At 44.1% G+C, this 16,689-nt stretch overlaps 1 protein-coding gene across 1 annotated transcript in view; it reads left to right on the forward strand.

Annotated features, from left to right (window-relative positions):
* cfap53 (cilia and flagella associated protein 53) overlaps nt 1-16,689 on the forward strand; it is a 68,244-nt gene that overhangs the window by 40,878 nt on the left and 10,677 nt on the right. The window contains exon 7 of the mRNA XM_078552566.1: nt 14,285-14,387. Coding sequence (XP_078408692.1) covers nt 14,285-14,387 — 103 coding nt within the window. The remainder of the gene's footprint in view (nt 1-14,284; nt 14,388-16,689) is intronic.

Here is a 16,689-nt window from a genome sequence, read left to right on the forward strand (position 1 = left end):
TGCAGTGGTTCAAGAAGGCAGCTCACCACCAGCTTCTCAAGGGAAATTAGGGATGGGCAATAAATGCTAGTTTAGCCAGGAGAGTTCCAGGATTTTGAATTCCTGCAGTGCATCTTGCAGATGGTACACACTGCTGCTACTGTGCATCGGTGGTGGAGAGAGTGAATGTTTGTGGATGTGGTACATAGATTTTTGACTAACAAGGAACTCATAGGATATCGGGGGTAGGCAGGAGTGTGAAGTTGAGTCCACATCAGCCTTGATCTTATTGAATGGCGGAGCAGGCTTGAGGGGCCGCATGGCCTATACCTGCTAATTCATATGTTTGTATATCCAGTTTGGGATACTCGCATAGGTTGGGGTCACATTGTCCATCTTTTCACTTTTAACCCCCAATCCACTTCTGCCATGAAGGTTAATATCGAGGTCATTAGACCATTACGTGACATTTTTGAGAATGGGCTCTTTTTCTAAAATGAGGAGCATTCCCCTCACTGGGCTCCTGCACCATTCCAATCAAAGCAATAACAATTCTGCTGCTTTTGACCTAAAAATTAACCCTGTCCTGTTTTCAACCCAGATTCAACACTGCTTGAATCGAGAAGAGATGGAAATTGGTTACAAATTACATGTTTAAAGAGTCATAACGCCAATTTTAAGAATGTACCTAGAACACCTAAAAATAATGTAACAGTGGGGCAAGACTTGCGTAGACTGTACACTGGCAATAGTATACATTGCACCCATTTTACGTCTGAGAAATGGGTTTTTAACGCATATCAATTTCTATCCCAAGCTTTTTGAAAAGACAGCGGCAAAATGTTGAGGTTTTAATGTTGAGGTTTTATTCATTAAACCCCAATATTTTCATTGTGCCTTAGGTTTTGATATCTATAGTGTGTTGTTTGTAAACATGTTTACAGGTCAGTTAAAACTGATGCCAGCAAAAATTTTCAGGCTTGCAATGGGCAACCACTTTATTGTAGTTCCCTGAGTATAGTACTCAGCTATTTTCAAATTTTTAATCATGTTTTTCTTCTATTCTGTGCAAATGTGAATAAATTTTAGTATATATTCAAAAATATCTTTTTCTGGAGTGTACAATGTGTAGTTGTGAGATCTAAGGGTAACAATGGACTGGAAACTCTTGCGAGTTATCAACAGTCACAGATTGCAACTCTTCCAAGTACAATCACAGTTCTTGGTTTCCGGGAGTGGGACATGAACCCACAACCCTCTGATTCAAAGGCGAGGGTGCTATGGACTGAGCCACAGCTGACACCTCAAATATTTGATACTCTTTCGAGTTATCAACAGTCACAGATTGCAACTCTTTTGAGTACAATCACAGTTCTTGGTTTCCGGGAGTGGGACATGAACCCACAACCCTCTGATTCAAAGGCGAGGGTGCTATGAACTGAGCCACAAGGTGCTTCTAAGATTACTATATGATAATTACCTAGCCTATGGAAGCTAAGACAGCTTCAGGCTTCAGAAGACTGTCTGACCCAACTTCTTGATCTGAAATCCTTCCCTTTGTAATTGTTCATATGTGCATTTTGGGTGTCCATTACTTCTATTTCCCATTTATTGTTCTCTTGGGCTCTTAGCTCCTACTTTTTCCCCTTCCCGTTACCAAGGTGTGCCACCTTTAATTTCTCCCTCTCAGATACTTTACCTCCCCATATTCCTATTCGATAACCAATCATGATTCTCCTATCTTCTTATTGCCACTATCCCAGCTTTGAATCACACTTGGATAAGCCTACAGCCACCCTCTATTCAATACAACCAAGAACCAGGAAGTTCAGAGGGGTAGTGATAAAGCAAATAAGAGAAGCAAAGGGAGAGTACAGAAGAACACATGAACAAAAGAAATAGAAGTAGGAGTAGACCATATGCCCCATTGAACTTGCTGTGCCATTCAATACAATCATGGCTGATCTTGGGCTTCAGCTCCATTTTTTCACCTGCTCCCCATATCCCTTAATCCCCTGAGAGACCAAAAATCTGTCTATCCCAGCCTTGAATGTATTCAACAGTGGAGCTTTCACAACCCTCTGGGGTAGAGAATTCTAAATTTCTCCTCGTCTCAGTCCTAAATGATCGACCCCCTAGCCTGAGACTGACAAGAGACTAGCAGCTAACATAAAAGAAATCCCAAAGTCTTCAATAGGTATATAAATAGTAAAAGGGTGGTAAAAGGAGGAGTGGGGCTGATTAGGGACTAAAAAGGGGATTTATGCATGGAAGAAGGGAGCATAATTTAGGTATTAAATGAATACTTTTCACAGAATTGTTACGGTATTGAAGGTAGCCATTTGTCTCATCATTCTGCACTCGCTCTCCAAATGAGCAATTCACCTAGTGCCATTACCCCGTCTTCTCCCTGTAACCCTGCACATTCTTCCTTTGCAGATAACAGTTTATTTCCCTTTGAATGTTTCAATTGAACCTGCCTGCACCACACTCTCAGGCAGTCCATTCCAAACCCTAACCACTTGCTGCGTGAAAAACCTTTTCCTCATATCACTATTACTTCTTTTAGCAATTACTTTAAATCTGTGCCCTGTCGTTCTCGACCCTGTCACAAGTGGGAACAATTTCTCTCTATCTACTTTGTCCAAACTCCTCATGATATTGAATACCTCAATGAAATATCCTCTTAGCCTTCTTTTCTCTGAGGAAAACAGTCCTAACTTCTCCAATCTATCTTCATAACTGGTTCTAGGGATGAGGAACTTCATTCTCGTAAATCTTTTCTGCACCCTTTCGAATGGCTCCACATCCTTCCTAAAGAGTCGTGCCCAGAACTGGATGCAATACTTTAACAGGCCAAACTAGTGACTTATACAAGTTCAAGATAACTTGCTCTTTTAATAAAGCCCAGGATACTGTATGCTTTATTAACCGCTCTATCAACCAGTCCTGTCTTCACCATTGATTTATGCGCATATACACCCAGGTCCCTCTGCTCCTGCACTCCCTTTAGTTTCAGTTTGTATTGTCTCTCCATGTTCTTCCTACCAAAATGAATCACTTCATACTTCTCTGCATTGAATTTCATCTCTTTACCAAGGAAGATGATGCTGTGCAGGTCATAGTGAAGGAGGAGGTAATTCAAACACTTGAAGAGTTAGAATTGATAAGGAGGAGGTATTGGATAGACTGTATTTAAAGTTGATAAGGCACCATGACTGAATGAGATGCATCCAATGATACTTAGGGAAGTGAGTAGAAATTGCAGAGGCACTGACCATAATTTTTCAGTCTTCCTTAGACTCTGGGGTAATGCCAGAGGCCTGGAGAATTGCAAATTTTCACACCCTTGTTCAAAAGAGAGTGTAAGCCCAGCAACTACAGGCCAGTCAGTTTAACTTCAGTGGTGGGAAGCTTCTAGAAACAATAATTTGGGACAAAATTAATAGTCACATGGACAAATGCAGGTTGATTAAAGAAAGCCAGCATAGATTTGTTAAGGGCAAATCATGTACAACTAACTTGATGGAGTTTTTTGAAGAGGTAACAGAGAGGGTTAATGAAAGCAATGCTGTTGATGTGGTGTACATGGACTTCCAGAAGGCACTTGATACAGTGCTGCACAACAGACTTGTGAGCAAAGTTAGAGTTCACGGAAAAAAGGGGACAGAAGCAACATGGATATGAAATTGGCAGAAACCAGTGAATAGTATTTATTGGGTGTTTTTTGGACTGGAGGAAGGTTTATAGTGGAGTACACCAGCAGTCAGTGTTGGGACCCTTGCCCTTCCTGATGTATATTAATGACCTAGACATTGATGTTCAGGGCACAATTTCAAAGTTTTTGGATTATACAAAACTTAGAAGCATAGTGAACTGTGAGGAGGATAACAGGAGGACATAGACAAGCTGGTGGAATGGGCAGGCAAGTGGCAGACAAAATTCAATGCAGAGAAGTGTGAAGTGATTCATTTTGGTTTGAAGAACATGGGGAGACAATATAAACATATGAACATATGAATTAGGAGCAGGATTTGGCCACTCGGTCCCTTGAGCCTGTTCCGCCATTCAATAAGATCATGGCTGATCTGATTGTAACTTCAACCCCACATTTCTGCCTACGCCCGATAATGTTTAACCCCCTTGTTAATCAAGAATCTATCTAGCTGTGCCTTAAAAATATTCAAAGACTCTGCTTCCACCACCTTTTCAGGAAGAGAGTTCCAAAGACTCACCGCCCTCTGAGAGAAAAAATTTCTCCTTATCTCTACCTTAAATGAGCGATCCCTTATTTTTAAACCGTAACCCCTAGTTCTAGATTCTCCAAGAGGAAACATCTTCGCCACTTCCACCCTGTCAAGACCCCTCAGGATCTTAAAGGTTTCAATCAAGCCACCTCTTACTCTTCTAAAATCCAGCAGATACAAGCCTAACCTGTCCAACCTTCCCTCATAAGACAACCCGCTCATCCCTGATATTAGTCTAGTAAATCTTCTCTGAAACTGCTTCTAATGCATTTACACCTTTCGTTAAATATGGAGACCAGTACTGTACACAATACTCCAGACGTGGTCTTACCATTGCCCTGTACAACTGAAGCATAACCTCCCTACTTTTGTATTCAATTTCCCTCACAAAAATGATAACATTCTATTAGCTTTCCTAATTACTTGTTGTACCTGCATACTAGACTTTTGTGATTCGTGCACTAGGGCACCCAAATCCCTCTGAGTCTCAGAGCTCGGCAATATCTCACCATAAACTTCTTTTTTATTCTTCCTGCCAAAATGGACAATTTCACATTTGCCCACATTATGCTCCATTTGCCAAATCTTTGCCCGCTCACTTAGCCTATCTATGTCCCTTTGTAGCCTCCTTATGTCCTCTTCACAGTTTACTTTCCTACCTACCTTTGTGTTGTCCGCAAATTTAGCAACTATTCCTTCGGTCCCTTCATCCAAGTCATTTTCATAAATTGTAAAAAGTTGAGGCCCCAGCACTGATTCCTGTGGCACACCACTCGTCACATCCTGTCAACTAGAAAAAGACCCATTTATGCCAAATCTCTGCTTCCTGTTAGCTAGTCAATCTTCTATCCATGCCAATATGTTACCACTTTTGCCATGAATATAATTAGTCAAGAGTTCCTAACATAAATAAGGCCCCGAGCTAGCGTATTTTTTAAGAGAGTAACTAGCTTAATCGAGAGGGACGTCATGGCAGGAGAACTCAGACCCGTAATATGCTCCAGGATGTGGGAAATGAGGGACTCTTCCAGCATCCCCGGTGACCATGTGTGAGGAAGGTTTTTCCAAATGCAGCTTCTAGCTAACCGGATTTCGGAGCTGGAGCTGTGGGTGGACTCATTGTGAAGCATCCGCGATGCTGAGCAAGTCGTGGATACTACGTTTAGTGAGGTGGTCACACCGCAGGTGAAGATTACACAGGCAGAAAGGGAATGGGTGACCATCAGGAACAGTAAAAGACTCAGGAAGGTAGTGTAGGTGCCCCCTGTGGTCATGTCCCTCTCTAACAGATATACTGCTTTGGATACTGTTGGGGGGGATGGCCTCTCAGGGGAAAGCAGTAACAGCCAAGTTCATGGCACCGTGAGTGGCTCTGCTGCTCAGAGGGGTGGGAGGAAAACAAGTGGCAGGGCCATAGTGATAGGGGATTCAATTGTTAGGGGCACAGACAGATGCTTCTGTGGCCGCAAGCGTGAATCAAGGATGGTATGTTGCCTCCCTGGTGCCGGGGTCCAGGATGTCACAGAGCAGCTGCAGGATATTCTGGGGAGGGAAGATAAACAGCCAGTGGTCGTGGTACACAATGGTACCAACAACATGGGTAAACTAAGCTCAGTACAGGAAGTTAGGAGATAAATTAAAATGCAGGATCTCAAATGTAGTAATCTTAGGATTACTCCCAGTTCCACAAGCTAGCGAGAGCAGGAATAAGAGGATAGACCAAACGAACACGTGGCTGGAGAGATGTTGTAGCCGGGAGGGATTCAGATTGTTGAGGCACTGGGACCGGTTCTGGGGAAGGTGGGACCTGTACAAACTGGATGGGCTGCAACCAGGCAGAGCTGGGACCAGTGTCCTTGCGGGGGCTTTTGCTAGTTCTGTTGGGGAGTATTTAAACTAGTGTGGCAGGGGGATGGGATCCCAGGAGTAGGATCAGATAGGTCATATTCGGATCAGAAAAATGGAGGTAGAACATTAGCAAGGGACGTTGTGATAGACATGGAGTTACAGGAGAAGCAAAGTTTAAAAAGTGTCCAGCAAGGGAAATTGACGGGGTTAAACTGTTTATACTTCAATGCAAGGAGTATTACAAACAAGGCAGATGAGTTGAGGGCACAGGTAGACACATGGCAGCAGGATGTCATTGCTATAATGGAGACCTGGCTAAAGGAGGGACAAAACTGGCAGCTTAATATCCCTGGTTAGAGAGTCTTCAGATACGGTAGAGTAGGAGATAAAAGAGGAGGGTTGTGGGGGGGGGGGGGTAGCACAAATGGTTAAAGAATCAATTCCAGTTGTGAGAAGGGATGATATACTAAATAGGTCAATAAACGAGGCTTTATGGATTGAGTTTAGGAATAAAAAAGGGGCAGTCACTTTACGGAGAGTATACTACAGACCCCCAAATAGTGAAAGGGAGATAGAAGAACAAATATGTAGGCAAATTTCTGCTTGTAAGAACAAGAGGGCAATAATAGTAGGAGACTTCAACTATCCTAATATCAACTGGGATTCAAACAATATAAGGGGCACTGAGGGAGAAAAATTCATGCAGTGTGTCCAGGAAAATTTTTTCAACCAATTAGTGACAAACCCAACAAGAGGAGATGCAATTCTAGACCTAGTCTTGGGGAACGAAGAAGGGCAAATGGGTGAAATGACAGTTGGCGACCATATCGGGGATAGTGATCACAATTCAGTTAGATTTAGCATTACCATGGAAAAAGACAGAGACAAGGCAGGAGTATAAGTCTTGAACTGGGGGAAGGCAAATTTTGCAGAATTGAGAAGGGACTTGGCTGAGGTGGACTAGACAATCCTGCTGGAGGATAAAACAATGGAAAACCAGAGGGAAGCACTAAAAAGCGAGATCCAATTGTACAAAGTAGACATGTCCCCTACAAAAACAAGAGTGGTACTGCCAAATCTAGACTCCCCCCGGTTGTCTAGAGGAATACAGGGGAAGATCAAACAGAAAAAGAAAGCGTACGATAGGCACAAAGAACTAAGCACTGCAGCTAGCCTAGACGAGTGCAGGGACGAAGTAAAAAAGGAAATAAGGAAATCAAAGAGAGGGCATGAAAAAAGATTAGCAAGTAAAGTTAAAGATAACCCAAATATGTTTTACCAATACATTAATGCTAAAAGGTTAGTTAAGGAAAAAGTGGGACCTATCAGAGATGAAGATGGAAACTTGTGTGTAGATGCGGAGGCTGTGGGAAGGGTCACCAGGGCCAGATGGATTGTTTCCAAGGCTGCTGAAGGAAGTTAGGGAGGAGATAGCAGATGCTCTGAGGATGATTTTCCAATCTTCACTAGATACAGTGGAGGTACTGGAGGACTGGAGAAATGCAAACGTAGTTCCATTGTTTAAAAAGGGATCAAAGGAAATGCCAAACAATTGTAGGCCAGTTAGTCTTACATCGGTGGTGAGCAAATTAGTAGAATCAATCCTGAGAGATAGGATTAACTGTCATGTGGAAAGGCATGGACTAGTCTGGGATGGATTTGTTAAAGGAAGGTCTTGCCTCACAAATTTGATTGAAATCTTTGAAGAAGTGACAAGAAGGGTTGATGAAGGTAGTGCAGTGGATGTTGTGTACATGGATTTAAGCAAGGCATTTGACAAGGTCTACACAGCGGATTGGTCATGAAGGTAAAAGCCCATGGGATTCAGGGTAATGTGGCAAACTGGATAAAAGGTTGGCTTTGTAACAGGAAACAAAGGGTAATGGTCGATGGATGCCCTTGCGAATGGAAAGTTGTCTCAAGTGGTGTTCCACAGGGCTCGGTGTTGGGACCCTTGCTGTTTGTGTTATATATTAACGATTTGGACGTGAACGTGCGGGGCACGATTGGGAAATTTGCAGATGACACAAAGATTGGCCGAGTAGTGGATAGTGTAGAGGATAGCCATAATCTCCAAAACGATATAGATGGGTTGGTGGAGTGGGCGGTAAAGTGGTAGATGGATTTTAACATAGAGAAGTTTAGGGAGGTTAAACAGTTACAGGGATTACACAATAAATGGGAATATACTAAGAGGGGTAGATGAAGTGAGAGACCTTGGCGTACAAGTACACAGGTCCCTGAAGGCAGCAGTTCAAGTAGACAAGGTTGTAAAGAAGGCATATGGAATGCTCTCCTTCATTGGCAGAGGTATAGAATATAAAAGTAAGGATATAATGTTGGAATTGTATAAAACACTGGTGAGGCCACAACTGGAGTGTTGTGTGCAGTTCTGGTCACCACATTACATGAAGGATGTAATAGCTCTGGAGAGAGTGCAGAGGAGGTTTACAAGAATGTTGCCAGTGTTAGAAAGGTGTAGCTATGAGGAGAGATTGGATAGGTTGGGGTTTTCCTTAGAACAAAGAAGGCTGAGAGGTGACTTGATTGAGGTGTACAAAATTATGAAGGGAATAGATAGAGTGGACGGGATAAAATTGTTTCCCTTGGTGGAGAATTCTAGAACCAGGGGACATAGTTTCAAGATAAGTGGCAGAAGGTGTAGGGGGGACATGAGGAAGAACTTTTTTACGCAGAGGGTAGTGGGTGTCTGGAATTTGCTGCCCAAGTTGATGGTAGAGGCAGAAACTCTAAACTCTTTTAAAAAGTACCTGGATCTGCACCTGAAGTGCTGTAAGCTGCAGAGCTATGGGCTGGCAGCAGGAAGGTGGGAATAGAAAGGTCACCTGGGTGTCCTCGGGCTGGCATGGACAAGATGGGCCGAACGGCCTCCTTCTGTGCTGTTCTTTTGGTTTTCTTTTCTATTGTTCTATGAGCTTTTATTTTCCTCAATAACCTTTGATGTGGCACTTAATCAAATACCTTCTGGAAATCTAAGTACAGTATATCCACCGGTTCCCCTTTATCCACAGCATATGTTACTCCTTCAAAGAACTCCAATAATTTGGTTAACCATGATTTAACTTTCATGAAACCATGTTGACTCTGCCTGATTGCCTTGAATTTTTCTGCTGTAACATAATTTAATAACAGCTTCTAACATTTTCCCTGTGACAGATGTTAGGTTAACTGGCCTGTAATTTCCTGCTTTCTGTCTCCCTCCTTTTTGAGTAAAGGAGTTACATTTGCTATTTTCCAATCCAATGGAACCTTCCCCAAATCTAGGGATTTTGGAAAATTAAAACCAATGCATTAACTACCTCACTAGCCATCCAAACTTGGGGATTTGTCAGCCCAGAACCCCACCAAATTGCTCAATACCACTTCCCTGGTGATTGCATACTTCCTGAATTCCTCCCTCCCTTCCATTTGCTGATGATATTACCATCTCTGAATCCCCCACTATCAACTTCCTGGGGGTTACCATTGACCAGAAACTGAACTGGACTAGCCATATAAATACTGTGGCTACAAGAGCAGGTCAGAGGCTGGGAATCCTCCGAAGAGCACTAGAGAGAGTGCAGAGATTTACCAGGATGTTCCGTGGGCTGGAGACTTTTAGTTATGAGGAGAGATTGGATAGACTGGGGTTATTTTCCCTGGAGCAGAGGAAATTGAGGGGGGACATGATTAAAGTGTATAAAATTATGAGGGGCATAGATAGGGTAGACAGGAAGGAACTTTTCCCCTTGGTGGGGGGATCAATAACCAGGGGGCATAGATTTAAGGTAAGGGGCAGGAGGTTTAGAGGGGATGTGAGGAAGAATTTATTCATCCAGAGGGTGGTGAGAATCTGGAACTCACTGCCTGATAGGGTGGTAGAGGCAGATACCCTCATAGTATTTGGATGTGCACTTGTGATGCCATAGCATACAAGACTATGGGCCTAGTGCTGGAAACTGGGGTTAGAATGGTTAGGCACTTGTTTGACCAGTGCAGACTCGATGGGCCAAAGGACCTTTTTCTGTGCTGTAGACCTCTATGACTCTATGACTCTGAGTAACCCACCTCCTGACTCCCCAGAGCCTGTCCACCATCTACAAGGCACAAGTCAGGTGCGATGGAATATTCCCCACTTGCCTAGATGAGTGCAGCTCCCAAAACATCCAAGAAGCTCGACACCAACCAGGACAAAGCAGCCCACTTGTTTGGCAACCCATCCACAAACATTCATTCCTTCCACCACCGATGCACAGTAGCAGCAGTGTGTACCATTTATAAGAGGCACTGCAGGAATTCACCAAGGGTCCTTCAACAGCACCTTCCAAACCCACGACCACTACCATCTATAAGGACAAGGGCTGCAGACCACCTGGAAGTTCTCCTCTAAGTCACTCACCATCCTGACTCGGAAATATATCACCATCCCTTCACTGTCGCTGGGTCAAAATCCTGGAACTCCCTCCCTAACAGCATTGTGGGTGTACCTACACCACATGGACTGCAGCGGTTCAAGAAGGCAGCTCACCACCCCTTCTCAAGGGCAACTAGGGATGGGCAATAAATGCTGGCCCAGCCAGTGAAGCCCACATCCCCTGAATAAAAAAAAAATAGATTTACAGCTATTTCTGGGATGTTGTTTGTATCCTCTATAGTGAAGACCGAAGCAATATACCTGTTTAATTCATCCGCCATCTCCCTACTTTTCATTATCTATTCCACGGACATACTTTTAAAGGACCAACGCTCACTTGGTTAACTCTTTTATTATTTAAATATCTATAGAAACTCTTACTATTCATCTTTATATTACTTGCTAGCTTTCTCTTGTATCCTAATTTTTCCCTCCATATTAATCTTTTTGTCATTTTGTTCTTCATATTCTGTCCAATCTTCTGACCTGCCATCCAATTTTGTGTAATTAAATTTTTTTTTTAAGTTTCATACTGTCTTTAACTTTTATCAATTAACAATGGATGGTGGTCCCTCCTCTTGGAATTTTTCTTTCTCATTGGTATGTATCTATTCTGTGTATTCTGAAATATCCCTTTAAATGTCTGCCACTGAACCTCTGCTGACCTATCCCTTAACCTCATTTGCTGCTTTTATGCCCTCATAATTGCGCTTATTTAAGTTTAAAATACTAACCTTGGGCGCACTCTTTCTCCCTCTAAATGAATGTAAAAACCCTATTGCACTGCTCAGTACCAGGGCCATGATTTTCTGTTTGGCGTGTGGGTGCGGGCCCCTCAAGTCGACGTGTAAAATGATGCGCGGTGACGTCGGGCATGCATCCCGACATCACCGTGCGTCATTCCAATCTTTGGTTCTGCGGGAGCGCACTGGAGTGGGCTGCGTGCCGGCCGAACTGTCAAAGACCTGTTAACGTAGAAACATAGAAAATAGGAGCAGGAGTAGGCCATTCGGCCCTTCTAGCCTGCTACGCCATTCATTATGATCATGGCTGATCATCCAACTCAATAGCCTGCTCCCACTTTCTCCCCATATCCTTTGATCCCTTTTCCCCCAAGAGCTATATCTAGCTCCTTCTTGAAAACATACAATGTTTTGGCCTTAACTACTTCCTGTGGTAGCGAATTTCACAGGCTCACCACTCTCTGGGTGAAGAAATTTCTCCTCATCTCAGCCTTAAATGGTCTACCCCATATCCTCAGACTGTGACCCCTGGTTCTGGACTCCCTCACCATCGGGAACATCCTTCCTGCATCCACCCTGTCTAATCCTGTTAAAATTTTATATGTTTCTATGAGATCCCCCCTCATTCTTCTGAACTCCAGCGAATATAATCCTAGCCGACTCAATCTCTCCTCATATGTCAGTCCCGCCATCCCAGGAATTAGTCTGATAAACCTTCGCTGCACTCCCTCTATAGCAAGAGCATCCTTCCTCAGATAAGGAGACCAAAACTGCACACAATATTCCAGGTGTGGTCTCACCAAGGCCCTGTATAATTGCAGCAAGACATCCCTGCTCCTGTACTCGAATCCTCTCACTATGAAGGCCAACAAACCATTTGCCTTCTTTCCCGCCTGCTGCACCTGCATCCTTACCTCCAGCGACTGGTGTACGAGGACACCCAGGTCTCGTTGCACATTCCCCTCTCTCAATTTATAGCCATTCAGATAATAATCTGCCTTCCTGTTTTTGCTACCAAAATGGATAACCTCACATTTATCCACATTATACTGCAACTGCCATGCATTTGCCCACTCACCCAGCTTGTCCAAATCACACTGAAGCATCTCTGCATCCTCCTCACCCTCCCACCCAGCTTTGTGTCATCTGCAAATTTGGAGATATTACATTTAGGTTCCCTCATCTAAATCATCAATATATATTGTGAATAGCTGGGGCCCCGATCCCTGCGGTACCCCACTAGTCACTGCCTGGCATTCGGAAAAAGACCTGTTTATTCCTACTCTTTGTTTCCTGTCTGCCAACCAGTTTTCTATCCATCTCAATACACTACCCCCAATCCCATGCGCTTTAATTTTACACGCTAATCTCTTTTGTGGGACTGTCGAAAGCCTTCCGAAAGTCCAAATAAACCACGTCCACTGGCTCCCCCTCATCAACTCTACTAGTTACATTCTTGAAAAATTCCAGTAGATTTGTCAAGCATGATTTCCCTTTCGTAAATCCATGCTGACTCTGTCCAATTCTGCCACTGTTTTCCAAGTGCTCAGCTATTAAATCTTTTACAATGGACTCTAGAATTTTCCCCACTACCACTAATGGTTAAGGCCATTGATAAACTAATTAAGCAATTTGACAGGTCTGTCCGTCCAACCTTAAGGTTGACGGGCAGGCGAAGAGCCCAGGCAGCCTTTGCATTTTTCATGAAACCTCATCCACGGGCGGGATGAGGTTTCATGAAGGGTTTATTAAATTAATAAATATTTTTTAAACATTTGATAAACATATCCCAGCTCATGTGACGCTGTCACATAAGGGGACATGTATAAATGATTTTTACCTTTTTTTATTTTAAGTTTTGAAACTGAACTTAATCTCCCTGAGGCAGCTCCGTGCCTCAGGGAGATATCCGTGCTCTTTCGCGCGCAGGCCCTGACTTTCCTTCCTCCTCCCGCCCGCACAGGTAGCGCTGAGCGCTACCGGGCGCACGTCACACTGGGCAGGCCTTAATGGGCTGCAAGCAGCTGATCGCAGGTGGCGGTCGGCTCCGCACCCGTTCCCAACCAACCCACCTGATGGGGAGAAAATTTTCCCCCAGGTCTAGTATAGCCCGCTCTCTGGTTGGCTCCAGAACGTGCTGTTCTAAGAAACTATCTGGAAAGCATTCTATGAACTCTTCACCTACACTACCTTTGCCCATCTGATTTTTCCAGTCTATGTGTAGATTAAAATTCTCCATGATAATCCCCAATTATCTCTCCTCTTATACTCTGTCCTACTGTATAGTTACAATTAAGGGCCCTGTACACCACTCCCACAAGTGACTTCTTGCCTTTATTATTGCTCATCTCCACCCAAACCACTTCTACATCCTGGTTTCCTAAACTTAGGTCATCCCTCTCTAATGTGCTAATACCATCATTAATTAACAGAGCTGCACCCCCACCTTTTCCCAACTTCCTGCCCTTTCTAAATGTAAAGGGTACGATTCTAAAGTGGATGCAGGCGCAGAGGGGTGTATATGTGCAAAAGCCATTGAAAATGGCAGGACCTTTTGAAAGGGCTATTTAATAAAGCACACAGTATCCTAGGCTTTATTAATAAGGGCATAGAGTACAAAAGGAAGGTATTTATGTTAAACTTGTATAAAACACTAGTTCGGCCTCAACTGGAGTATTCCGCCCAGTTCTGGGCGCCACAGTTTAGGAAAGATGTGAAAGCCTTGTAGAGAGTGTAAAAAAGTTTGATGAGAATGGTTCTAGGGATGAGGAACTTCAGATGTGTAGAGGTTTTGGAGAAGTTTTGGACTGATTTCCTTGGAGGAGAAGTTTAGTGGAGATATAGGTGTTCAAAATCATGAGGGAACTGGACAGAGTAGACAGGGGAAAAACTGCTCCAATTGGTGGAAGGATCGAGACCATGTGCTTGATGGATGCTAATGTTATCTCCCTAGCCTTCCTCCTGTCCCACTCAGCCAACCCATCACTGTCCATTGAACGTAATTTCAAGGTGATGGATGATGTACAGAAAAAATATTTGCTTTCTGTTTTTAGTGGAGAAAAATATGAAGAACCCACAGAAGGTGGCAGAGGAACGAGCGAAAATGATTCAATCCATTGAAGAACAGAAAAAGGTGGAAGACGAGAGATTGGCCAGGTATATGGTTGTGGGATATATTGTGTAGATTACCAGGAGATTATAAGAATCATCTGTTTGTCAATGTTACAAGGCCATAAGATCTGAAAGTGAAATGCACTATATAGTGACCCTAATGCTTGTTGGTGGGTGGTGGGCTCAGAAATGGGTGAAGTCCACAAAGGCTCTAATCTAATATCAATTTAAAGTTAATTAAACATGGCTTCATCTGACTTTTGAAACTTATGTGCAAAAAATAACTTTCTCCTTTTCTCTCCTCCCAATTGAATGGCATCCTTTACCATGGTGTCATGATCAATCTGCTCATCCACCCTGCAGTTCTCCTCATCCATGCAGGTAGCAAGCACCTTGTACCTCTTAAAGTCAGGGCTGAGGCTCCTTCATCACTGCATGCTGGTCCCCCTTAGCTGCCTGACTCGCAGTCATGACCTCCTGTCCCTGATCACTGACCAACTCAAAGTTCTCCCTAACCTAAGGGGAGTGACTGCTTCCTGGAGCAAAGTGTCCAGGTAACTCCCCCACTCCCTGATGCCTGCAACGTCTGTAACTCAGACTCCAGCTCAGCAACTCGGAGCTGAAGTTGCCCAAGCTGCAGACACTTTCTGCAAATATGGTTGTCCAGGATTGCAGTGCATTGCACAGATTCCCCCCATGCCGCAGTCGTGGCACACTACCAGCCCTGCCATTTCTGTCCAACCTTATTTATTTAATTAGTCAATTAGTAAATAATTTTCACAGAGAAAGTAATAGAAAGTTGCACTCGCCTAGCTTGGAGACAAGGAAAGAAACTCACTAACCACTGGAGGCTGATTTAAAAAAAATAGAAAAAGGAGCACCTCTTTCCCCCTCTGCCCCTAATTCCTACTTGAACCAAATTCCCAACTCCTCACTCAATCTATGTCTCACTTAGATGTAGTTCTGGAGTCCGCGTGCCCCTTTCAGCGTGGACTGGATGGACTCAAAGCAATATTGGAGAGTTTAAAGAAGGTGGAGTTAGACATGATCCAGAACAATGGAGATAAAGCAAACGTTAGATAGGCTGCTAACCAGAGAGAATGGAAGGTTTGAGGATTTTCTTTAGCCATTTTGCTGGGGGAGGTCTTGTGGCACAGTGGGCAGCGTTCCTGCCTCTGAGCCAAAAGCTCTGGGGTTGAGTCCCACTCCAGGGCCGGGATTTTCCATGCCCACTGGTATTGGGCATGTTTGGTGGCTTGAGCGGACAATATGGTGAGAAGGCCAAAAGTCGGTTTCACGACACCATGAAACCAGTTTGCCCTCTCTGCTCACCAATGGCGGGCCGCATTTCCCACCATCAGATGTTGGGAACTTCATTGTAATACATTTGTATATCATTATAAGCCCAGCGTGCCTGGATCGCTGGCGCATGTCAATGTAATTGCACGCCAATGTGTTTTACAACAGCATGTAAAAGACATGCACTTGGCGGGCTGCACTTTAAGGGGAACTCAAAGGTGAGTACACAGTAACATTGCAGAGTGCTCGCCCAGGTGGTCTTTTGGACACAAAGGTTGGGGCGCGTTGGGATTGTTGGGGGTCAAGGGCTGCTCTGCGGCTGAGGCGACTTTGGTGGGGGGGTGGCAAGTGCTGCCATGCGGTTGAAGGTAGCGCACAAACACGCATGGGGTGGGGGTGTGGTGGGCGAGGGAAGGGGCCACGCATTAGGGAAACTTTGTATAAAGTGACCATTCCTCTGCGGCTGAGACAGTTCAGACACAGCCACGTTGATATGATTGGAGTTGGGCCTCTAGCTTCTCTTCCCACTCAATCAATGCAGAGGCATCAAAGTGCCACCAAATGCTCCTGAACCTTTCAACCCTTGGGCACAGACTGCAAAGTAATGAGCGTTTTAGTGGACTGCAGAACAGTTGGACGAATGGGCACGGTGTACAATCTCCTTGCTAAAACTGGCCTTGGAGCGGTCACTGGTGGAGGCACTCACAGTTCCCCTCACGTTGTGAGGTGAGGCTATGGTGTGGTGGTATTGTCGCTGAGCTAGTAATCCACAGATCCAAGGGCAGTTGGTGGAATCTGAATTCAGTAAAGATCTGGAATTAAAAGTCTAATGATGACCATGAAACCATAGTCGATTGGTTCACTAATGTTCTTTAGGTAAGGAAATCTGCTGTCCTTACCTGGTCTGGCCTACATGTGACTCAAGATCCGGTTGACTCTTAAGTGCCCTCTGAAATGGCCTAGCAAGCCACTCGGTTGTATGAATCCGCTACAAAGCCTCAAAAAAGGAATCAAACCGGACGGACCACCCAGCATCGATCTAGGCACT

Source organism: Cetorhinus maximus, chromosome 1 (assembly GCF_964194155.1).
Source record: "Cetorhinus maximus chromosome 1, sCetMax3.hap1.1, whole genome shotgun sequence".
In the NCBI taxonomy this organism is placed as follows: Eukaryota; Metazoa; Chordata; class Chondrichthyes; order Lamniformes; family Cetorhinidae; genus Cetorhinus; species Cetorhinus maximus.